This window comes from Harpia harpyja, chromosome 7, assembly GCF_026419915.1.
Source record: "Harpia harpyja isolate bHarHar1 chromosome 7, bHarHar1 primary haplotype, whole genome shotgun sequence".
In the NCBI taxonomy this organism is placed as follows: domain Eukaryota; kingdom Metazoa; phylum Chordata; class Aves; order Accipitriformes; family Accipitridae; genus Harpia; species Harpia harpyja.
In genome coordinates, this window is record NC_068946.1 from 45,917,598 (window position 1) to 45,943,543 (window position 25,946).

Here is a 25,946-nt window from a genome sequence, read left to right on the forward strand (position 1 = left end):
GCCTACCACACAGTGAAATTTAGTAGTCAGGCATAATTGATGAGGTAGTTATCAAGATATCACCAAAGAAATACCACTCTGGATGTAGCTGCAATGTTCCTGCAATGACAGCCTCTTTGTTTGGCTGGAATTACTTTGTGCAAATCAGATAACCATAGTTCAGCCAGTTATGATTGTAAATCAAAAGATAATTTCATTTTAGACTCTCTAGCTTTTCCTTATTCAGGGTTTTTATCCTGAAAACCAGTGTGCCTTCTAACCGGAAAATTCTGTTAACTGGTTTGTGTTCCCAAAATCTCCAAACGCTTCACCACTACTGAGTTGAGCTGCATGTGTTGGAAACCCTTCTCCTATTCTCTGTATACGAAGAGAGGGGCCACAGATCATTCTCCTCCCTTCTAGCATTCCTGGCAATTGGAGTTTAAGTGGCCTTCTCAACATCCTCCTCTGCTCACAAAGAGCATCACTGCATTTGTGCTGGTGCAGAATTAGGAAAGATACTGGGAAAACTGCTCGCTCAATCCCTTGCACTCTGCTGCCACAGGACTGAGTGGTTTGGTGCTTGCAATGATCTGAAACAAGCATTTCTGTAGTCTTTCTGCATTTATGAGCTTTCCCATCAGATGTGCTGTCAAGATTTCCTATCGGGTAGGTTTATCTGCATTTTTGACATGCGAACGCCCACCACTACGTATTTCAACCTGCAGATGGCACTCGCAATGCATTGTAAAAGCTCCGCTAATTGTAAACAGAGGTGATGTTTCTAATCCAAACGAACCAAACATTGTCTCGAAGTGAAATGAAGCAGAAGTGGAAGCTGGCTCGCACACTGTCCCCTTGGTGTTCTCCCACCCCTGCCAAAACCCACGTTGTTCAAGGTCACCCAGAAAAACACCCCACCTTTTTTTTTTTTTTTTTTTTAATGCAATGCTGGGCTGTCCATGCTTTAGTGCAAGGTGGTGTTGTCATCTGTGTTTATGAGATAAGCTGCTCTCGGATCTGTAGAGCTGCTTTCAGGGCTCTTGGGCCACATTATGGTCGCAGCTACAACTGAGTTTTGTATTTAGTACATGTATGCATGTTTGCATGCAGTAGTTGGTGGGTTTTTTCATGGTAATCTAAAGGCACTGATGTTTACAAGGTAAAATATCACAACTCTGGCATGCAACAAAGCACGTGTTCTGAACAGCCTTGGTTCAAAACGTGTGGAGTTGTCCCTCATTATCAAACACAATAAGAAGGTTGACTGGAGGCTAAGCTATGGTCATCAAAGTTCAGGGGGTTTGTCTGTATGTCCAGTGTGGCAGCTCTTGATTCAGGCCTTGTGACTAAAAGAGTTTTCATTTAGGTACATGGCTGGATCCTGTATTCCCAACTTTGAAAGTTTTACAGGATCCATTTTGCCAAAGTATACATGCAATGCCATGGACTATTTTTGAATTATTACAAAGAAGGAGAGCCAGACAAAATGCAAGGAAAAATGCTGAACTTTGCAGTATGCCATTTGGGAAGCTATTCAGTTTTCCTATTCTTGGGTATCTATGCTTGCTTTTCGCTGAGACAACTTTTGGAAGATGATGATTAAACACTTGAACACTGGCTTCGAACCACCAAAGTTAACCTTATGTGTATGTATACAGTTCCTTTAAGATTCAGCTCTTCCTTTTATTCTTCCCAGGGAGGTAAATGTATTTCCCACAAGGGAAGGCTTTCAGAGGAGACCTTGAAAGCCAAGGGCCTGTATCATCTACTAGAAATCAAAGATCAGGTGATATTCTTCATCTGAGAAGCAATTTGTGCTCCAGTGTTCCTGTCTAGATTATTCCCTTCCTCCACTGTACTGTTTCTAAAATGCTGTCAGTTCAGAGTTTTCAAAAAGCTCTTGGGGATAAAAAGAAGTTTAAGTGTAAATATGTTGAAAAATATGATTATATTGTTTGTCATGTGAAATATCCAGTGGATTCAGTAAGAAATTCTGCAGGTAAAAATGGTATTCTGTGTGATCTCAGTCCCACATAGTTTTACTTGAACTGCTTTAAAACTATGTGAGGTAATGGAATAGTCAGGCCAAAACTGAATTGCAAACAGCTACTTGTTTGGCCTTCAGGATAAAAACCTAGTGCTTTCCCATAGAAATTCCAGCTCTGTTGGATGTCATTGTTCTAAAGTTTGGCATGAAGTTCAATACTGATGTAAAACAGCTAGGCATAAATTAAGGCCATGTTGATAATGAGCACTTAGGGAGCATTGTCCTAGGGTGACTTTTTTTTCATTATTACTTTTGAAAATTTTGTTACCTACCTGGCTGTTGAAAGGAATAGCTCACTGGCCATACTGGATTTTTCCCTTTGAGTTGGGTGACTAAAATCCTATGTAGGATGAAATACGAGGCCAAAACAGGGAGAAAGCAGGCAATTAAACCTGGTAAGAACTATGCTTGAAGTTAGCAATAACAACTGTGGTTTCAGTAATGCCATATCTTTTTAAAAATAACAAAAACATGAGACAGGCAACAAAAAATCAGCCCTACTCTTATCTTCATCATCCTTTGCATGGTCATTAGCAAGTTCTGTAAGCTATAATCTACAGTTTCCTGTTCACTTCATTTATGTAAATGTATTCACTTCTACACAAAGAGGAAAAAATGCCCACTGGCAGCAGATTACACAGGCCTTTGTACCGTGCTGCAGGAGCTCTGGGCTCCAGAGCTCTTGGTTTCTTCTGGCTGGCAGCAGGCTGCATCTGGCAGTCACAAGCAGCAGAGAAGAATTAAACTGCCTATATATGGGTTGTCTGTGAAGGTTATCTTGGGACTTCTGGATCTAAAAACTTCTAATAGCATAGCTGAAGAGACAGATAGTTTATCATGGAAGCAATAACATGACTTTTTGCATGAAGTCTAGCGGCTTCTGGGTGACTCGGGACATATCTGCATTGCAAGTGCAGAGATACTGAAATTGTTCTGCACAGCCCGAGCCAGGAACCAGAAAGGCTGGAAAGGGCTGTGCGGTATAGCTGTGTTAGATGTAATGCTATGGGGACTTGACTGCCAGATCTAAGTCAGAAGCAGGTCATGTAAGATGTGCTTTCCCTGATGAAGTGTGATACTCTTCAGAGTATGCTGTGGATATCAGTACCATGCTCCATTGCATGATCTAGACATGCCCATGGAGACTTCATTAGCAGGGGTTGCTGGAAGACCATCTTGACTAATCTGCTGAAAGCAATGTAATTGTATTGGTGGCTGTTGGTACTCTGCGATCTAGTGGTAATGGGGAACCTGTTTTTAGAGAGGTCCTTTAATGGCATAGAAATCTTCCTGGCAATCACGTGAAGAGCTGTGCCTATTACGCCATGTCTCTGAGTTTGCATGTCAGTGTATTTCTCTTCAAGTTGGAGGTGATTTTCTTTCCTATTTCTTCTCTTCTAAAATCACATGACAGCTGGATCTTTTCATTAAACCGCCTGTAGCATGATTCACAATCTAAATGCTCCCTATAAAATCTCAAGGCTTGGCAACACAATACAATTTTGAAAATTGCCAGGAGCTGGCTTCCTATCGCTGGTTTATTTGGGTAGGTTTATTTTTGTGTCTTTAAAATATGTTCCTTTAATTTGCCTATAAATGTATAATGCTGTTCCCATGGCAGACTGGGAGACAATGAAGCTATTTAAGAAATATGTATTTTTAATTCTAGAGGTTCTGGAAAATGGAATTTCTATTGTGTGTGGAATTCTGAGTTTTTTAATTCATTTCTTTTTGAATCAGAAAAGACAGCCAGAATTTCCTAAAGAAAAATCCTGGAAATTGTTTTTTCAAGGCCATAAATTTCTTAAAGAGAACATTGGAAAATGCGTTATATAACATGCGTAATACAAATATATTCAGTATGGTACTGATGTCTCAACTGAATAAACGTACAGCTGAAACAAAAGATATTTACCATTGACAATTTCTGTGAAATATACCCACTTAGATGAACTGTGCTGTTTTGACTGACCTGTATATGTTGGTGAAAACCATTGTCATCTAAAGGCTTTTGATCCCTTCTGATTATTTTAGTTTGTGCTGCTCTTATTGGCAGGTCAGTGGGTTATCAAATTGTACCTATTGATTCAGGAAGATTAATTGCAGCAATGTCCAAATCTCATTTGTAATGATGATGGACTAGTACTCTTCAATTCAATTTTTTGTAGCTATTGATAGTGGGGAGGCTCAGGGGGAGAAAAGTGACACTATGAATCTGATCAGCGTTTTTACTTTCTGATTTTGTCGTAGGGCAGTAGAAGGAGGTGCCCATGGCTGTGCTTCTTCCTCTGGGCCAGCCAGTGGTGACTTTAGGAGAATGGCACAACATTAGCCACAGCAACTGTATTATGACATTGCTGCAAATCACAAATATGCTGCTTTGCAGACATTTGGTAAAGGAAAGTTCATGTAGATTAAGCCAATATCAAAGAGATTTGTATTCAGTAACAGAGCAAAATAATTTTCAAGGACAGGTTTTAGGTATTCATTATCATTGTGCAAATGTTTTGGGAATAGACTAACTGGGTCCGATTGATCACTCTGCTGCACAAGACAGAATCACACTTCCACTTTCAGAGAATTTGTTTATAATTAACTTGTTCTAAAGAGGGGAGAATCCAATTCAATGGCTGTGTAATCCAGCCATTAATATTGCCCTCCATAACTGTGGTCTGTGAGGTCTGGTTTTGCAGAGCCAAGCCCAAGAAAGCACTGGTTTGTGTCACTATGGAAATGGCATATGGTTTGAGGCATCTAGGCATCTTTGTTTAGTGTCTGGTTCAGAGCACTACTACATGCAAAAGCGCAGGTTCCTCTCTTCCTTTGCTGAGCTAGGGAGAAAAATTCTAAGATTGACATGAGAAAAGCAGGCAGAATTGGCCTTCTCATGTCACTACGCTTAAAATGAGGCTTGTTTGGGGAGAAAGAAATAGCAGAATTTGCAAGAAGTCAGGAACTGAGACAGGAGGTGTTCCTGAACTGTCAGTGAGTACGTGCACATGTGTTCGTCTAGCATGATTGCCTACATTAGCATGCAGCTAATACAACAGAAACCAATATATGCTCCAAAACAATGGCACCATGTCCTATTAACATGCAACCCTCATTATTATTAGTTTTGTTCAATGCATAAGGGTTGGTTTTTCTGCACAGTGTAGGTAACTCCTCATGACATTAGTGAGATCCATAGGTATGCAGTAAACGGAGAGCAGAGCCTGCTTTTGCCTCCCCCAGAGTAATATTAGGGCTCATTGCAAAAGTGCACAGCATAAAAGGGCGTTTGCGACTTATTAATATCAGGGAGTGGAAAGTGCAGCCTTCATTTTAAATATGTCAACCTGAGAGCTGAAGCGAATGCATTGAGTGTTCCGTGAAATGAAGGGTGTTTCTGCATGGTGATGGCTGAGAGCACTAGTTTTTGGTGACTGGCTCCTGGTTGTTTTGCCTGTGGCCAGGAGTTATACTGACAACCATAACTTGGATTTGTCAATGCCCACAAATCAAAGATGAGCGCAGGAATGACTTAAAACGTGCAGTGCTCTGCAGCGGCAGAGAGAGGTCTAGTACAATTTCAGTATTACTTTCTGTTGTCTTCTGGGGTTTGTTTTAGACTAAAAATGGACCCAGCTGAGTCCTTAAAATCAGAGGTAGGTGTTTGCTCCCACCACAACAGTGGCTCAAACAAATACTGCCCAGCCAGGAATGCACTCACACCATTCCTCCTTTGTAAAAAGTAACCATTTCTGGTTTCCTGGGGTGGCAAGCTGTCCCTCCCAGTTCCAGGCCCTTTCCCAAAGGATTCATAGTTTTATCTGTGAACAGTTCCTCAGTGCGCACCAAGTGATGGGCTCCGTTCCTGCTTTGCTCCTCTGTCATCCATTGAAAACCAAATGGGAGCAAAGCAGCCTCACAGCACAGCCAGGGCTGTGCAGCCACACTGAAATATCAGTCAACTCGCCAGAGTGTGTGCTTCCCCTTGGGACTGGTAATTGGGTCACTAGGTCATTTAACCATTGTAAATTTAGTTTTCTTATAGTTGCATGTAAATATGGGACAGAAAAAAAAAGAAGATGCTTCAGAGCACAGAGCAGAACCTGATTTGTGTGCTAGGATAGGGATTGTTTGGGGGTGAGAATGGTGAGGGGAGTGTGAGTTGCTGCTTGGACCTGCTGGGCATCCCTCCAGGGGTGGGAGCAGGTGCCAGATCCTACTGCTTGGGGTTTGGCACAAAACTGGGACACCGGGATAGCAGGCAGAGAGAGATCAAAAGACAACTCAAAGAGAATTTCTCTGATCTTTGTTTTTGTCTCATGTTATGTCCAGTCTTATCCTTTGGGGGCCTGATTTGGGATTTTTGGAGGAAGGGGGATTGGATAGGGAGAGGGAAGGATTCAGCAACATTAAATAAAGATACACTAAAAAGCTCTCAGGTTTTTTTTATAGTAAAAAATTTGACAGATGTTGACTATAGAGGCAGTATCTCATATGCCTGCAATATTCTTGGAGATCTACTACAGGCCAAAAATCAGTACATTTTATAGCATGAAGATTTCTGGTGGGAATACTGTTCTGTACCAGATCTCTCATTGTAAGTCATTATTAAGATATATTTATCTGAGGTCATGTGTGGCCATTTAATAAGAGCCAGAAATAAAAAAAATTTTTTTTAAAGTTATCTTTCTAAATCTTTGTTGTGATTATGGATAACCTGAATTGAATTTCACACGGTAGAATGCGTTTTTAAAATGCACCGCATATGAATGCTTTCTGACCAACATGAAAAATGTTAGTTCCTGTCTGGAACTTTTCTAAAGTATATGAATAAGTCTGGTGTAAAATAAATAAATAAATAAAATGGTTTATTACTTCCAGGCTAGTGAAAACCCCTTTTATTTTTCCTCATTATAATTATGCAGTACATCTCACTAGCTGTTAGAGAAGATTTTAATCTTTTTAAATTTTAGGGGAGAGAAAGCCCTCAGTCTGTTTTGCTTTGGTGGCACCTCTGAAGAACTAATTTGATGGGTAAGCCGTACAGACAGTTCACATGTCAGGGAAATAACAGTGGTGAAAAATTGGTTTATAAATCTAGTAAGATTCAGAGAATGGTTTCTACTAATTTGAAACAAATTCCAATGTGTAAACCATGACGGAGAGCTGAATTAATGTTGACAGTGAAGAGATTCTGAATCCAAAGGGACCATCTTGCTGACCTGCTCCTAAGGACGCTGAGCTGGAACAAGGAGATAAAGTAAAAAGTTACTTCAACTTTAATTGAAGCTGGGGAGGCTGATTTATTCTTGTAGATAGCAGAGGGGCATTTGTCATCAAATTATCTGAGGTCCAGAGAGTAGGGGGATGGGGACGGAGGTTATCTGAGTGGTGGGCAGGTGATGTGTTACCATTCCTGTTCACAGGGTATATTGAGAAACCTTCTCCTGCCAAATGGAAATATCCAAACTGTCAACAAAACAGAGGTGTTGGTGTTTTATTCTCATCATGTGTTTTGTCTCTGTCAGGCAGTGTGCTGAAGTGTGAGGTTTACTCTGGATGGAAAGACCAATTTTTAAGTGATTCTTTGCTACAAGTTAAACTTACTGAGCAAGTAGAAGAGATCCAGGAGAACACCAAGGGACTCCCTGCCTCCCTCTGAGTCTAGAGGGAATATAGAGAGTGCTAGTATATGGCACCAGCTCAGTTGCACCACAAGACATGATGCCCTCATTGAGAGCATCTCCTGCACCACTCCCACCGAGGGCGGTGCACAGGAGCTGATGCAATGCAGTTTTTCAGGGACATAATCTGTGTTTCAAAGGAGCAGCAGCAAAAATTTCATTAAATCTCTGCATCCTTCCTGAGGTAGCAGCAGTGCACTGACCCTGCTAAAAGACTGGTGTTCTTCCGTATTTTTTCTGTCAAACTTCAGTTTGCTTGTCAGAGGTGGCCTTTTACTTATGGCAAAATAGAGTTCACTGCGCATCTTTAGGTCCTATGATGCATTCATGGTAGACTTACCTTTTTGCAGCAGCCTGTGTTGCATTTTTGTCACATATTACCAGACAGAAAGAAATTATGATTGTTATGTGATGTATATGCGGTACTGTGTTGTGCTCCAGACTGCCTAGTCTTTATATTTGGCTATATAGGAATTCTTAAGCTGAAAGCTCTGGAGAATTTGGGTCGAAGTTTTGCTGAAGTTTAATCTGTTAAACATTATCTCATTCTATAAACAGTCCCATGTCACTCAAAACGTACTTCAGGAAAGATGTTATAACCTGTGTCTACATTAATGGAAATAAAGGCACAGCTGAGTCAGGGTAGTGGCTGTGGGGGAAATGAGGAGAGGAAATGCTTTGCTGTCTTATTTAAAGCAGGTTTCATAAAACCCTAGACACTAGAAACAAAGCCAAGCACTTTATAGAATTCCATCCTCATAGGTTTATTTCTGCCTCTGTTTTCAAGGCAGCAGTGCTGCCAGGTGTATTTGGTACTGACTTTGGCCAGTGCTGCAGCCAGTCCGAAGCCTTTTAATACTGTCATCGCTGTGTCTTTGAAATCTCCAAACTGTGAGCATTATATTAAACCCAGAACGCCTGAAGTTATTTTAATTTGGGAGACTGACAGGACTTGATAAAGCTGTCATGATTGCACTCATGTCTGCTGGGCTTAGAAAAGATGTGAGCTGAGCCTTTGGGACAGAAAACAATACTGTGCCCTCCCAGATTGCTGCTCACCTTGGAGCTGCCACATGTTTCTTTGTTTCTCCACTTGCCTTCCCTTTTCCCCCCTATCATAAAGAAGTTGCGGAGCTTTGCCGTGAACTATCTGGGCTCGTTGATGATACTTATCATTTAAGAAGCTTTCAAAATGCTGCATTTCACTCCTGACAGTTTGCCTTCTTGTGCTCCCTTGTGATTTCCACACAAAAAAGTGCTTTCCTCACCTTTGCTGAGTTTGAAAGGCTGTTACCTTACAGTCACTTGAGCAGCTCTCATTCATATGCTCTGCTAATTACCCAATTATCAAATCATTGCGCAGTGATAATGCTGTTTTACTGGTACGCTCACTGTGCTGCATAATACTACCCAACGTCAAATGATACTATTTTTTGGCCTTAGAACCAGTTTGGTTTCATGATTGATAACAGAACTACTGTATAATGGCATCTCAATCTGTTATGTTGTCTTCATCCTTCTGCTCTCCTTGCTGTTGCTCACTTTCACCTGCCTGTTACTGTGCAATGATGTTCTCAAAGAGAAGGGATCAAGCTCTTTTCGTGGATATTACTAAGGATCAAATACTAGGATAAAACCTGGTCAATAATCATCAATTTCAGATATCTTCCCTAATTCTTCTAGATCCTTTTACAGTCCATAAAATATTGAAAATACTGAAACAGCAAGAGGAGTATTTCATCATCTCATTTTAATATGCTGTTCAGATAGGCTTCTCCTGGAAGAGCAGTAGGGTGACAGAAAAAAAAATAAATCCTATAAGCATAAAATAAGCCTACATATCAGGTAGATACTGTTTCTATTTAGGGTACCTTAAGGCCAAAGTGAGATATAACGGCTGGCTTTGAAGGGCTGTGAGACCACCTCAGTTAAAACTGCCAAGTTTTTTCAATGCAGTCTTTGAAAATTGTTTCCATCGATGGTTCTTTAGTTTATAAACACAGTTGGTTGTTTATTAGACCCACTGTATGAGCATTCCTGGGGCAACACTGCTTTCTCAGCTGACAACCCTCTTGGTCTCAGGAAAGACACCGACGATTGGCTTTGTGGGACTAAAACTTCATTCTTGTGCCAAAGGGATGTTCTTCCAGTTCCTGTGTGGAGTTTTGCAGATCAAAACTTCTTAAATCACATCTCACAAAGTGTAAAGGTGCATGTATTTCTGGTAGTTTAAACTGCAGCTTCTTCAAGGATGTGTGTCAGACTCCAGTGTAAATCCTGCAATGATATGCCCTCCTTATAACATGAAGTGTGCAATTTGCTTCCCTGGAAAGGTAGGACTATTTACTTATGTCATATTAAGCAAATGTTTAGTGGTTTATTTAACAGAGGAGACTGCACACATACGCTAATTAAAATAAAATAAGGAGGAAAGGGGAAGTTTGCCAGGCTCCAGGTGGAACCTTTGGTGGGTGTAGTCTTTCTGCCTACAAAAAGATGAAATCCCTCGTCTTCCCCCTTACAACAAAAATAAATTAATCTTGCAACATTTAAAAAAAAACCCAAACAACTAAGCAGAGGTTTGAAAAGTCTAGATCTTTGCCAAACATGCTTTTCAGCATTCTGATTTTGAAGAAGAAAATAGCTCTGGTGGCATTCAAAGTCATGTCCTTGCATAGGTGGTACTCTTTAGTGGTGGTAGAAAAATTCAGTGATAGTTGAGCTGACCACACTGAGCTAAAAAGTTAGCTTGATCTTTGTGTGTATGTGGTATGTGCATGCATGTGTGCATCTATGTCTTTGCATACTTATTAATATTGAATGTGGTGTGTGATATTAGATGGCATTTAAGGTGTTATTTCACTATATGTTTCACTGGCATTTCATTGAATAATGGTTGGGATCACACCGAAGTTAATTAGTGTGATTGTGGTAATAAGAGTATTCGCTACTTGATGTATGACTGCACTCCTGATTGAGATGAACAGTTGATGTGATAAAATATACCATAGGTGACTTTTTTTTTAATCTAAAGTAAGCATTCAATATGAAATAGCACAAAGAATTCTTTTAGCTAATATATTTCCAGCTATTAATTCTAATCTTGCTTATGTAATAGTTTGAAGGTCTAAGGTAGCTTTTAAACAATTTATCTGGGGTTTCAGCATTTGATGTAATGTGTAAGTGTCACTCTTTTAAATTCAAATAATAAATTCATCTCAGTTTGTATGTGAACCCTGAGGGAAAATCATAAATAAAAAATAACGATAAATGAAAAAATATCTGGTTCTTGGCAACGGTTATTGAGGATGCTGTGTCATATCCACCTTGTCATTCCTGGGAACTGATTATCTCCCATTCATGCTGAAAAATCCCTTATGCTTATATAATTCACTGAAATTGTGGAATTAACTGGAGGTGTAAAGTAATAATTAGTATCAGCATGGTATTATATATGGCCTCTTGGCCATCTGAAATGGAAGCAAACTTCACATTCCCTAAATCTGTGGATGTTCCTGAACTGAGCTAAGCTTCAAATCATAGAATCATAGAATAGTTTGGGTTGGAGGGGACCTTTAAAAGTCACCTAGTCCAACCCCCTCTGCAATGAGCGGGGACATCTTCAACTAGATCAGATTGCTCAGAGCCCCATCCAGCCTGACCTTGAGTGTTTCCAGTGATGGGGCATCTACCACCTCTCTGGACAACCTGTTCCAGGGTTTCACCACCCTCATCATAAAAAATATCTTCCTCATCTCTAGTCTGAATCTACCCTCTTTTAGTTTAAAACCATTACCCCTTGGCCTATCACAACAGGCCCTGCTAAAAAGTCTGTCCCCATCTTTCTTATAAGCCCCCTTTAAGTACTGAAAGGCCGCAATAAGGTCTCCCCGGAAAATGTCAGTGAGAAAAGTAACAATGGATCAGTAAATACAGATGCTCAGCGAGAAAATGTTTGAAGAAAAATAATTTAAAACACTGTGAATGAACCATGGCCCCACAATGGGAGATGAGAGGCGTAAGGACCCTTCAACCCCATGTACCAGCTGCAAAGATAACTTTTCCAGGAGCTGGGAGAGAGGTTTTCTATGCAGTGCTGGTCTGCGGAAGCATAGGTGACATTCCAGGCACTCTGGTTCATAGACAGTGCTTGCAAATAGATGCAGTTCTGATAACAGTAGTAATTTTGTTGAAATTGTCAAGTGGTTGGTACCTGGGCACACACTCACACATGCTTGCACTCACAAACTTACCTTAGACCCTCATTTGTTAAACAGATGTGATTAATTCATTTAAAGGTAGTCATGTTCTTACGTTTTCATCAAAAGATGAATATAACAGGCTGTAGTATTTGTAGAGCTCAAACTTCAGGAAGGGCAGTGCAAGGAGAACTGGGGCAAAACTATGACAAGAAAAACTTAAGATGAACTGCCATATTTAAGGGAAGAACAGTCTGCAGATGAAGTTGATGGAAACTTCATTAACCTGGATGTTTTTTAAAAAGGTCTGAAGAAGTTTCCGTTCTAGTGTACAGTAGGGAACAATCCTGTACTGACAGAGCAAGTGTCTGCATGACCTCAGAGAGGTGTTCTGCCTTTAACTTCTGTAGCTGTAATTTCTGGTAAGTCTGTTTTGAATTAGAGCAATAGAGCACAAGTAAGAATATAGGTCTTGATTTGATTATGTGAAATTCAAACTGAATAAAATCACATCTTACATTAGATCATCATATGCACTTAGCCTTTGCCCTTCTTAACGGAGGAGGAATTTTGACAAAGATGGATGCTTCCTTAAATCCCAGATTTATTTATCAAAGAAATGCTTCATTGTGGTCACTCATTTTAGGTTTAGAATATCAAGTTACTGAAGATATAATTCTCCACAAAAGCCTGACTGTGAGATTGCTTAACCTAAACAAAAAAATGGAGCTAATTTTAACAAAGTGGCTTGAGCAAAGAATCTGATAGCAGTAACTGAGCTTCATAATTAAGGATAACAATAGTTTATAAGGATTGAGAAGAAAAGCAGAATCAGCTCCTTAATTATCATTCTGCGAATGTGAATTGTGCTGTAGTTTCTGCAAGGAGGAATGCTACCCACTGTCTATGGGCAGAACAAGGAAGGGTACAAGGCCTCCAGAGTTCTGTTTTTAGCCCTTTGCCGTTTTTTATCTCCTCCTGCGATCTTGAGTAAATGGCTAGGAGGCTGACCCAGTTCTCACTGAAGTCAGTAAGATCCTTTTTTCTGTTTTCAGTGAGAGATGGATCAGGCTTTGAACTTTGTCTCGACATCCCATCTTCACAGCAGGAGTGATAATACTGAGATTTCATCTTGGTGTTGAAGAGTCGAGTCACGGCTCTAAAGAACTTAAAGGAGGTATCACATCAGAGAAAGCCTAGTAAGTCTCCTAAGCTTCAGCCTGCAGGCATAAGATGGGATTCACATCACTAGTTTTTAGTCAAGATGATCAGATCTAAGCTAGTCATCTAAGTTCTCTCTCTAGTCAGTACTTACTGGCCTCTAGAGATACTATCTCTTCCATGCCTTTTACGTGGTAAAACCTAGGCGACAAAGCTCTCTGAATCAATATGAGGAACCTTTGCCTGGAACTGCCATTCGCAGCCCCAGAACTTGATTAATACAGAATAAGGCAGACCAGTGTTGCCTCATTCCTCTTCAGCATATCTAAACATATACTTAGGAAGTGCAGTGTCTAGGGTATGTAGTTTGTATTTAATGCGATAATGTATCTGATCACCTGCCCTGTTCCCCGACCTCATGTTTCTCCTGATGTGTACAACCAAACATCTTTCCCTGGCTGATTGGCATGGTTCACAACACATTGGAGATATTGGAGACAGTTACTGTGAAAACCTCCCGAATATAATAAACAGCTGTAGAATACTGTGCAAGGGGAGATTGTTCTGGAAAAAAATTGTCCAGATTTAGGGCACAAACTCTGCCCTGGACTACCATTATACACAGCTATTTTTGATGTAATCTGCCTAGAAACATGCAGCAATAAACTAGTTACAAGTGTAGTTGCTAGGAGTAGAGGGAAAACTACGTGGAATAATTTTCTGAAAATGCACTTGGGTTGAAAACAAAATGCTGCACTAAAATGATTAATGCCTTAAAAATGTGGGGAAGGATCAGTGAAAACACAAATACATATGATTGGTACGTTTCCTTTTTTTTTTTTTTTTTTTTTTAATTTAAGAAGCATGGTACGGTCCTTAAATGCGTCCAGAGGAGGGCAACAAAGCTGGTGAAAGGGCTGGAAGGAATGTCCTGTTAGGAGTGGCTGAGGACACTGGGTTTGTCTAGTTTGGAAAAAAGGAGGCCGAGGGGTGAGCTCATTGTTCTCTACAGCTTCCTGGGGAGGGGATGCGGAGAGGGAGGTGCTGGTCTCTTCTCCCTGGGATCCAGTGATAGGACACATGGGAATGGTTCAAAGCTGCACCAGAGGAGGTTTAGACTGGACATTAGGAAGCATTTCTTTACTGAGAGGGTGGTCAAACACTGGAACAGGCTTCCTAGAGGGGTTGTCAATGCCCCAAGCCTGTCCGTGTTTAAGAGGCATTTGGACAATGCCCTCAATAACATGCTTTAACTTTTGGTCAGCCCTGAAGTGGTCAAGCAGCTGGACTAGATGATGGTTGTAGGTCCCTTCCAACTGAACTATCCTATTGCATTCCATTCTAATTTGTTTCTAAGTGACTAAGATATTAGACTTCTTGAGGTTGCAATACATATCATAAATAAGAAAGGCAAAATATTTCTGTTCTGCTGCCTCTAACCTTGTATCAGTCCAAGAATTAACTGATGCATTATTCAGTATTTTTTCATTTAATTATTTCTTTATTTTTAATTAGGAAAAAAATGTCAAATACTTTCACACCAGAATTGGGGCCCTTTCGTTGGTTTATACTGAGCACTGCAATGCTATTTTCTGTGTAATGTGAGGCCAAGCACAAACTGCATGCAGCCAATGCTCTCTGATGTTGAGAATCAGGGCAACTCCTGCGCTGGGTTAAAAAGACTTGGAGAGAACAGTTGATGAAGCACTTCTCTGGCACAAAGATTATGGACAAAATAATGTTTGTTTCAACTTTAAGGAAATCTCTTAGGCAGTTTGCTGAAAGAGTTGTGTTTGGATAGTGGATTTCCAATGCAGCGATGGCTTCGTATGCGTTAATCTGGAAACATGATAGAATCTTGGCTGAGATCTGCTACCTGGGTCAGAGATGGAAATGGATCCTGACGTTTTGGCGCTTGTTGGTCTGAAATGCAAAGAAAAGCATGATAAATGTAACAGGCAAATTTCACATCAGCTTTTTCGTAAACCATTTTTTTCAACTTGCTACAGAATATCAAACTGTTAACAATTAATGAACCAAAGTTGTGGGGAATCCTGTTAGTAAATATTGCCATGGGATAAGAGAACAATCACCTCTGATTCTGAATTGTGGTAGGGATTGTTGTATGGGTTTTGCTAGTCTATTTCTTTTCCATAATTGTGTTTCCTTTTTGTTATTTGCAAGAAACAGAAGAGATATGAAAGGCTCCTGGTTCCATCTAAAATGCACTCCAAAAGCATATATTACAGCCATTTCCACTCTGAAATCTGAAGGGTGCAGTTTCATTTTCTTGTGCTTGCAGATTTCATGATTGAAATAGGTGATTATGCAAAGATTAATATAGAAAGATTATTAAGAGATTTGAGATGGAAGTTGGTTTTGTGCTTGAAACAGTGCAGAAATATGTAATGCCAGTTAGCAGATCACTGAGAATTTCAAGGGTTTGCACATGACAATTCTCTCGGGCTATTGCAATGTTAGAAAAAAATGCCACACAACCCTAAAATTTCAGAGAGCATATAATTTTATAACTCATAGATTATTTTTCTGTGGAACTCGTGCTATTATTGTTTGACAGGAACTAATTTTCACAGATGTAGAGGAGAGATTCTTCATGGGATCTCCCCTCTGGAGGGATTAGCCATTTTTGGTGTCACCTTCTTTGGGATGCCATAGAAAACCTTCCATGGGTCTGCAATTTCAGAAAGGGGGACAGCCGTGATTGTCCTGCTGGTAGCAAAAATTTCCTTCTACGGTTGCATTAGCTCTTACCTTCTTCCAAAGTTTTGAATCCTGATGCCAGTTTGGAGATGTACCTAGATCCTGTGTTCCTGGTAGATCCTGCCAGATCTCAGAAGGGCTGGGAATCTGGCTGGGGGTAGCAGGACAAGGAGACATTATATGCATTTCTTCATCATGAGACTTAATTCTGTCTTGGATTCTCACCCTGCCTGATCCAAGTTTATGTCATGCCAAAGAAGTACAAAGCGCTTCAAACAAATGAAATAAGGGTCTGTACTCTGAAGATCTTACTAACAAGAGAACAAGCTTAGGATGAAAATGTACGAAGCAGGCAAGCAGTGCAGCTTTATAGTGCCAACCAGGATGAAGCTCTCAGGTTCAACATAGCTTTAGTTCAGCTCTTGTAGAGAAATAGATGTACTTGAAAATATTTGGTATGTGTAACAACAACTGATATGATTTAAGTGCACTTTAAGCAAATGAACAGAACAAAAGTAGAGCAGGCCCTCACCAAACAACTAACCTCTAGCTTATTTGGCCTGTGCTGTGTTTATATCTCATCGGACAGTAGATGACAATCCTTTCATGAATACGTCAAACTCTGGAGTTCAAGGCAAGTGAGTTTAACTCCCAAATGTGGTTGCTTATCTGAAATGTATCTAAACTTATGAAATCTGCAAAAGTGAGCTGGAAATCTCTCAGCACCAGGCCTTCCTTCTAGAATGGCGGGGATAAAGCCATTAGTATTTTTCCTATCATAAACTGCACCTGTTTTTAAACCCCAGACACTTAGCTGTGAACTCAGTGGACAAAGATAGAAAAAGAGGTGAACAAAAATTTCACCATACTTAAAATGCTTCAGGCTTCTTATGCATGACACATTTATGCAAATGTGTCCAAAATTAGGTATGAATACTTCAGGGAAGCATCACTGTATGCTGACAGTGCCTGGCACAGCCCAGGGGAAATACTGCGTGTGCCTCCTTCCACATTCACCCAGCTTCCTTGCAGAAAATCCCCTTTGCCTTTGGAGAACCTTGTGCAATACAAAGGGACTGCTGCAGGACCATTGCATCCTTTACCATCTGTGCAGCGTGGCCAGAGCCTCTGTTGAGGCCAATCTGCACTCTTTTTCTCCAAAGTCTAGTGCTCAGCCTATACCCTTTTCACCATGCAGTATATTTATATCTGATCAATGTATTAGTGAACTCACCTCATCTAGATGTAATTAGGTACAGCACATGTTGGAGTCAGTAAACTTGTAATGGTTTTCAGCAGAGATGAACATAAGTGTGTTAGGGACAAATGCAGCAAAGCTGTATTCATACTGTATTTCAACAAAGATGTTTGTGTCCCAAATCTGTGCCCTAAGCAGAGGGTGAATGCATTTAAAAGTATACTAAGTATTATAAATAAAAGCAAGGAACAGCCTTCTGCCCAGGGAGCTGGACTGGTGTTTGAGCTGTTGTAGTGGTAATGTGTGAAAAACCCTACAGCAGAGTAGACTTTGAAAAATAGTGCTGGCTTTGGCATTTGCTCCAAATACTATTGGAAGAGGATCATTCAGAAAGGGTGCTGTTAAGTGAAACTGGACCCTAACTCAGATCATATTAAATGGAACATTTTTTACAAATTCTCAGCTAAGGAGGTTTCCAAAAAATTATTAAAATGTAACGTTTTGCTGCTGTTAACAACCTAACCATTATAACAGTGGCCTGAAAGTGAGGGAATAAAAATTTACTATTGGTAACAAAACTGTCTAGAATATGTTCTTCACAGTCCAAAAGGAGAAGTGCAAATACTGTATATTTATAGTCATCCCTCAGAAACTGGGAAAATGAACAGTGAATGAGCTGTTTTCTTTCTGCCTTTTATAACTGGAAATATTTTCCCCCATTAAACACTTGGAGGCCAGTGTTCCATCTTTGTATTGAATATTTTCTCAAGCAACAACTATTGACTGCAGCAGGATATTATCTAAGTAAGAACAACATGACTTGATTCATGGCTTTTATGTTTGACAGTGTTCCTTTAATGCTCAGAAGTACATGTGTGTCCACAGTGTTCAAAGGTATTTTGTGTATACACATCAAGTTAATGCATTTTTAAACCGAGGAGGATTCTCAGTAGGATTTTGAAAAGGAAAGTTCTACAATTCTGCTTCTATTGATGGGGAGGTTACAATTCCCAGTGGGAGCAGTCTTAGGCCAACACCAAGCATTTCTGAAGATCTCACCCGGTACTGGAAACACCCTGAAGCTGATATCTTTGTCTCTCCTTATTTTTGTTAAGTGTTAAATGCAACAGAGCTATTGGCCTCAACTTGAGTGAAGAAAGCTTTTCTATGACAGCAAGGGCTGGCTATGTTTAGTTAGCTAAACATAGCTGACTAAACCATAGCTCCATGGCTGTGGAGAAGATGACTGCACTTCCTTTCCATTTCTGCTGTTATTTATGAGACTCTCTGGTATATTAGTTCAGTGATGTTTTCCAGAAATGTGGAAGAGGGGGAGAAAGGATGGGCAGGTAGTTGGAAAGCTGAGGTAAGTTTGATGGAATTCACCTCTGTTCCTCCACAGTCTGGCATGTCTTGGGTACATCGCTTAGCTTCTGCACTCTTCAGTTCCCTCTCTGTAAAGTAGGGGTAATACATCTCATATCACAAAGGCCATGGCTATGGGGTAGATCTATTCAGGATGGTGAAGTGTTCAAATTCTGATGTAATGGAGGGCAGGTACGTGCCTCACACAAACGGGAAATGATACCCCTCTAAAGCAATCTGAGCATTATATATTGGCAGCTGCAAGCTAACCAAATAGCCTTACTCTGTTTAGAAACATGATGCAGAACAGTAGACGAGAGGAAAAAACATAGAAGGAACTTGAAGACACGGTCTTCTCAAGATATCTCACAAAAGCCAATGAAAGGCAAATGTTTCCTGAGGCTGAGACATCTCTGGCTAACATGATTACATGCTGTAATGTGATAGCCATTGGGAGGCCTTTGCAACGAGCTTGTAGCCGAGTGTCACGTGAGGCACCGTAGGCTTCTGAGGTGGTTAGTCCCACTTGCTTCATTACATTATCTTAGAGAAATTCCAGGGGACTTGGAAATAAACAAGTGCACAGTACTGTTGCTGTGCCTGGCAGGATTGGGCTGCAGTGGTGTGTTTCAAATGAGAAATTATTTCATGTATACTTAGGGATTAGCCTGTGTGGCTTTAGACATTCTCCTTTCACAGATGGCAGTGCCAGTAGAAATTATTACTATTGTTTTAAAACTCTGGTAATCACTTGCTTTCATGCCGTTGAAAGTATAAGCAGCCTGTTTCAGGGGTTTACTTGCCACAGTTGTATTACTCATACTCTGTTTCTTGCTTTGTTTGCTGGTAGAATACATACACCAATGCAGACAAGCTTTTGGAGGCTGCAGAGCAGTTGGCTCAGACTGGGGAATGTGACCCTGAAGAGATCTATAAAGCAGCTCGGCATCTGGAAGTACGGATTCAGGACTTTGTCCGGAGGGTGGAACAGAGGAAACTTCTCTTGGACATGTCAGTCTCCTTCCATACCCACACCAAAGAGGTAAGATGTGCATGAGGGAGTTTTTCTGTGTATTGCAGAGTGCTGCAAGAAGCTGACTCTGAAAACTCAGATGACATTGAAAAGGCATCTTCACCACACAGGGCTGATAATCCAGCTCATTTGATGCATGTGACTAACTGTTGTAAAGAGGAAATAAAAAGTGAATGAAACATATGAATGATATAGTACACTAAAATATAGGGACAGTATATCCAACATATCAAGTGATGCTTAATTCACAACTAGAATGTATTGTTATAAAGCAAGAATTCTCTTTTAAGAATATGAGTTGATATTAACACATTAGGTATAAACATGCTAGCAGTGTGATACATATCCTCAGAGGGATTCCATTTGAATGTAATGTTAATTAATGTAGCCATTATTATTAAGTGTTACTGGATATCTTACGTTGTTTAATGAGGCAGACTTCACTTTCAAAATTACAGTTAAAGAGCAAATAGCCACATACTGATACAGTGAATCAGTGAGGACCTGAATAAATGCTGTTTAGTGTAATTGAAAAATATCCAGAGATAAGGCTGTCTCGCCAGAGATACAGTGGACAGGACATCAAATGGGAGGCCACTGGGGATGTAATTAAAGCATACTTCACATTTTTCTGCAAACCAAAGGGCATTCAGTGATGAGTGACTTTTAAAGATAGGGTTTCTGCTGAGAGAGATGGATTAGTCAGAATGGTTGTTTTCATGCTCTATAGCATCTGTTTGCAAAAGCACACTTGATCAGAAAGATGCTCTTTGAAGCTGAAAGCTTTGCCTGTCTTTGTTGATTTACATGTTACAAACAAGTTGTGTATAGCAGGCTTCAGCATGTTGGGGAGCCTCCTTAAATAGAAGGTGTATGCACATGTTCATATATATATATATATGGAAGATGGAGTTACAGTGTGTCCATTATAGCTGTTGATACATGAAGGTTTTCCTTTTACATCCTGCTTCTGCAATATACTGAAATCTAGTTACTTTAAGCTTGTGAATAGTACTATTGTTTCCAGAGTAGCTCAAACGCTTGCAACTATGCTGGTTTGCCACGGGGGAAGCTTAATTGGTTATTTCCTCAGTCAAAATTATTTCATAACAGTTTCCTACTGTGATTAACCTCCCTTCACCTATGCAGGTGGTGACTAGTAACACAAAGATAGGCATGAATCCAGGAAGTTATCAGTATAATATGTTTTCTATCATCTAAATTTCTGCTGATGATTACTGGTACTGTGTAGCCTAATTTAGGTTTGGGAACTAGAGCTTCTCTGTATGAAGGGTTTTGGACTGCAGTGCACTATACTCACTTCTACCCTTCTTCAACAAGAAGGGAATTTGTCTGCTCCACTCACCCAGTTTTAATGAGCCCTGATTTGGTGTATAGAAATACAGATGTATAAAAATGCACATTTTTTTGAAACTATTAAAAAAACCAGTCTTTTGTGACAGCATCAATGCTGTTTACTAGATATTGAGAGTAAACCCTAAATCTGTGCCTCACTGATGTTTACCCATGGGACAGATTGGTGCTGTGATGCCTTTTTCAAAAGCTCGGTAAGTACTTGCTGTTGGTTTTGGGGAGATCCACAGTGGACGGACTCTGGGTGCCTCTCTCTCTCTCAAGGGACAGTCAAGGCAGCTGTAGCATAAAACTGGAACATCAGCAAAGTCAGGGTGGACCCAAGAATCCACATTCATCAGAATGAATGACAGCTGTTGGGTTGGGTGTAAAGAGGCTGCTAAAGTTATTGCAGTCTCCAGCAGTTCCCCAACGTCGAAGGATGCACAGTAGCTCTGCAAGAGAAAGGAAGTTTTCACTTACCCCTGTGTTAATTCACTCCTGTGGGGGGCCAAACACTGATTTTCTGCAGATTCACTGAATTTCATTGTGTGTCACTGCCTCCTTCAATGACACCTTTCTGCACTGGTGGGAGTCACACAGCCCAATACCTCAGTTTTTGCCAAAAATAATAAGTGAGGAAATTGCTGTGGTTTTAGTATTTGTCTGCCAGCTGTGGGGATCCCCACAGACACAGTGAAGTAACCAAAGACTGCCAGGGGGGAACTGGTGCAAAGGGCAAAGCATTACAACAAGAGAGCCTTAGCACATGTTTGGATCTGTATTTGCCTTTTTATATTATAAATAGATCGGCTCAAGTAGAAATGACTCATTGCTTGGCCTTGCTTGGCCTTGCTTGGCCCTTCACGTATGTTGTAAAACAGCAAGTTAACCAATGTAACTGTCATTCTTCAATATGAATTGAAAACAGATAGCTGGATTCCTCAAAAATTAAGAAATACAGATGTCCTTCCTTTGCCACCATGCCTATGATAGTATTATGTCCTTTCTCTGTTTCCAACCAACTGATCTCAGTTGGTTCCTCCCTGGGCTCTGAGTAGGAAATGCACTCAGCCCTGGTGAGACCTCCCAGCCTACAGTGCTGGGCTGAACCAAATGCAGGTTCTTACTCTAGCCACTTGCCCACTTGTCTAGGTCAGATCTGCACCATCCACGCTCATTTTATGAAACTGCTTAAAAATAAATTCACTGTATTTGCTGGGATTTCAGTCCCAAACAACAAAGATAACATTAGATTCCAATTTTAAAGTTAGGATTTATCAGCAAAATTCCCTTTGAGTCAGTAGCACTTTTAGTTGAGTTAAAGAGTTTGGAATAACAGATTTAAATTATAACAGATGTCAGGGCAAAAAATCCTTTTGCTGCAGCAGTAAAATACAGGGAGATCTGAGATCCATTGCTGCTGTTTTACCAGGAGGCATTCCAGTTACAGTGCTGACACATGCCTCCCTGATCAACCTTGCCCTTTCTACCTGCCACGCTGTGCCTGATGCTGGAGTACACTATGCCCATCCAAACCCATCATCTAGGAGTGTCCTGAGGCAAGGAGAAGGCGTTTTGGCTGGCATGTTAACATGTTTAACACGTGAGGTATTTTGCATTATTCTAGAAGGCTTTATTATTTACTTAATAATAACCATCACTATTCTTTTAATCCATTCTTAAAACCATTTCTTAAACTATTAACAACTGTTTCTCTTATGTCCTTGGAAATGAATAAACGGTTCCCTTTATGTTTTCTTGGCAATAATGCAGGACACTATAGCCTAGATGTATTTTTCATCTAAGTTTTCCAAATTCTCATTATTTCTTGATATCTACTGAGACAGAACTGGTGAAAGGGAGAATTAAGTAGAAAGAATCGGTCTTACTGACATTGCTTTTATGGAAATATTCTAAATATCTTCCTGCAACAAACATGTTGCTTCTGACTGTCTTCCTAGCACAGATGAATTGCATTTCTGATGTGGTAATTCCCAGGTGTGGATGAGTACATTGATTGTGAACTTCTCACTGCTTCACCTGTACTCTGTCCACCTCTTCATCCCCAGGTGTGACTGCTCAGATTCCCAGCACCTGAGAAACTTCTAACAGCTCCCATTTTTAAAAAGTGATCTTGTCAAAGAAATGTTTCCTTTTGTAATCTGCCTTGCTAGAATTTCTTCAGGACAATATATAGTGTTGAATTAGGGAGTCATTTAAATCCGGATATCCCATGAGCAATGAAAGTTAAGAGTGGCCTTTTTATACTACAGTAGACTCGAATCACTGCTCATTTCCTGTGAAAGCATTGTAAGAGGATTCCTTCTGCTAAACACTGACTTATACAGTTGAAGGAATATGAAAAAGACTGTCAATTAAGCATAATAATAATTTTGATTTTTTTTTTTTTTAAAGTGGCCTTACTTAACAATACGTGCAATAGGCTGAAATGATGACTTTCTGGTATGGTAAAAGCATTTTAGAGGCTTAAATTTAGACCAGTCCCCTAAGTGATTGTTAGTGTCCTAACTCAGGAGTAATGTAGTGGTCCTATGGCTATGCCTATAAAAGATATGTTGTGTGTCCCACTGTCCTACAGTATTCATTATGCTCTCTTAGTTTATAGTCAATATTTTCATACCCTTTTAGGCTAAGGCATTCCTGATGGTGTGAGCAGAAACCTGGTACCTTGGGAATCAAATCCAATTATCTGTATGGCAGGGTAAAGTTATAAATTATTATCAGTGGGATAGATGCACTCAACAGACTTGTACCTGAATCATTTCTCTCAGGATTAAGTGCAATTGAATTCAGGTTCTTACTTCAGATCTGAATCAATTATTGGCAAGATTGTCAGATCTTGCAGTTTTATCACAAATCTCATGATAGTTGACGTCTTTCTGTGAGCTCTCAGCTGCTAGGATCAAATGATGATACAAGATTCTTGGCTGTCATTTCATTTAGTTTAAAAGGGAATAGTTTTTGAGCCTCCTGGAGAAGAGGTTGCAGATGTGATAAAATCACACCCTGAAGACTCAAGAACCTCAAGGCAAATAATAAAAACATCTTGTAATTCATTGTCTGAATCTTAATATTTTACATTGGTCTCACAGTTTTATACTTACGGTTCTGCAGTGTACTTTACAATTCCAAGTATAAAAATGTAGACCCAAAAGAACACTGTCACCATTTCCATATCATTAAAAACTTGTAAAATCCTCTTGCGTAATTAAATGATGACAGCATCTTGTAAATGTCTTTACTTTCCATACAGATTTTCTTCTCTGTTTAGCAATCATAGTTTTGTTTTGCCTGGCTTAAAGTGGCAGGAAATACGCTGCCAGCAGTTTGTTATACAGCTTCAGTGCTGGGGTTTTAAACAACAGTATAGAAAAGCCTGGGAATTACTTTTGTCAAACAAGTGTTGAGGTGAGGCTACACATAGATAGCTCTGTGTGATATCCACATGCAAGTACATGCTTGGCTTCATCGGCAGGATTTTAAGCTTTTAGGATTAATGTAGGTGTTTAAGAGCAAGTATACGTACCTCGGTGTATTCTCGGTATAACTGAAGTAAAGGTTTGTTGTATTATTTGTTGTATTATTGGCTGATAATGCAGTTGCTAATTTAAGAACAAGGGGGAACTTGATCCATTTACAGTATATGGGTCTTACCTGAACAAAGCAGTTCTGCAATTGCTTCATAGCTCTTTGGGGCATGAAAAGTATGTTTTACCACTCTAGGTTTCTCATTTCTAAGTGGCTTTCAGATTACCACTTTTGTGTTGCATTGAGTCCAGCAAGACAGCAGCAAAAAGCAGGAGAGGCAGTAGTGTGGTTTCAGGTCATGTGCCCTGTGCTTTGTTGGCCCTTGGTAGGTCAGAAGAGCAGTAGGACGAGGTACTCGGTGCTTGCAGTTCCATGTGGAGCCTGTCAGGTCTACCTGGCCCACAGAATGGGGGGATGAGTATGCTCAGGAAATATTTAATGTTGAGAAAAATGAACTGCCAAACTCTTAACAGGTTCTTACTGAACATGTGCAAACTGGAACTTGGCAGAGGTCTTCTGAGTGACCAAATTTGGGCAAATTTTCACAGGGATGACATAATGTATATTCTTTACATCAAGGCTAAACTCTGCAAAATTTCAAACCCTTGCTTAAAAGCGTGGAGGGTCTGGAGCATCTCATGTGAGCAGAAATAAGACTCCTTTTCTAACACAGGCAAAGCAACTCCTTTTCCCCTTCCTCTCATTCTGGACCTTTTACCTAGAAATTCATCAAGTTCAGCCTTAGGCAGATACCTCATATGGAATGTTTCACTCTGAACAGCTTGTCTGATAAGGCCATGAGAAACTGAGAGCAAAGTCCTGGACCATTAAGTGTCAGGCAACTTCCTATATAGACCTAAATTATTTGTGGTCAGCAGGTCACCTTGGTCACCCCATAGATACCAGTGGGGTTACTCAAGTGAGTAATGGGAGTGGGTTTACCCTGTCAGTTAGGAACAGTAACAGTGTTTTATTGCAGGCACTGCTAACTTAATTTTACTTGATAACCAAGACCTGTGAAATTAAATTCTCTCTGCTTCAGTTGAATATCGTGATTAGAAGATTATTTCAGTGTAGGTCAGTAATTTTGACAGAGCTTGGCACTTAAGTTGTGGCAGAGTTGCTGGAAAGCAGGGAGCAGAAAGCTCGTGGGGCTAAGGTCGGCTGCTGTTGACTCTCATCAGAAGAGTTGACAGAATCTATCAAAGTTAATCATGGAGCAAACATGACAGTGGTTCTGGGACATACTGTATAATCCTGTCATTCATTGTAAATTGACACAGGATTCAAAGTTAATGTTACTGAACTTAATAATTTGTTGTTTGACTTTAACTGTTAATATTGACATTTCAGAGCAATCAGATAATAGAGAGTTGTGATGAAGGGTATAATCAGTTTAGCAATTCCACTTGCTGGCAACTTGTAGAAGTCCTGAAAAGGTCTTGTTCCCAGAACATGTCTACCACAAAGTATGTGTCTTACACACTTACACACTACCCCTGTCCTGGACAGCACTTTTGTTCCTTTTCTCATATTATGGCCAGGTTTAAAAAGCAATGAAAGCATAAACCACTAAAATGACCCAGACTGGCTTTCTGCTGATAAAATATTCAGTGACTGGCCATTTCACATCCTAGCACTTTTCAGGGTTAGAATGAAG

The 25,946-nt window shown here is 40.1% G+C and overlaps 1 protein-coding gene across 13 annotated transcripts in view; it reads left to right on the forward strand.

Annotated features, from left to right (window-relative positions):
- KALRN (kalirin RhoGEF kinase) overlaps nucleotides 1-25,946 on the forward strand; it is a 534,490-nt gene that overhangs the window by 292,330 nt on the left and 216,214 nt on the right. For all 13 annotated transcript variants that reach the window (XR_008236018.1, XR_008236019.1, XM_052792838.1 and 10 more), the window contains exon 11: nucleotides 19,199-19,390. Coding sequence is in view for 11 of the 13 variants with exons in the window: in XM_052792838.1 (XP_052648798.1) it covers nucleotides 19,199-19,390 (192 nt within the window). In the remaining 2 variants the exon portion in view is untranslated. The remainder of the gene's footprint in view (nucleotides 1-19,198; nucleotides 19,391-25,946) is intronic.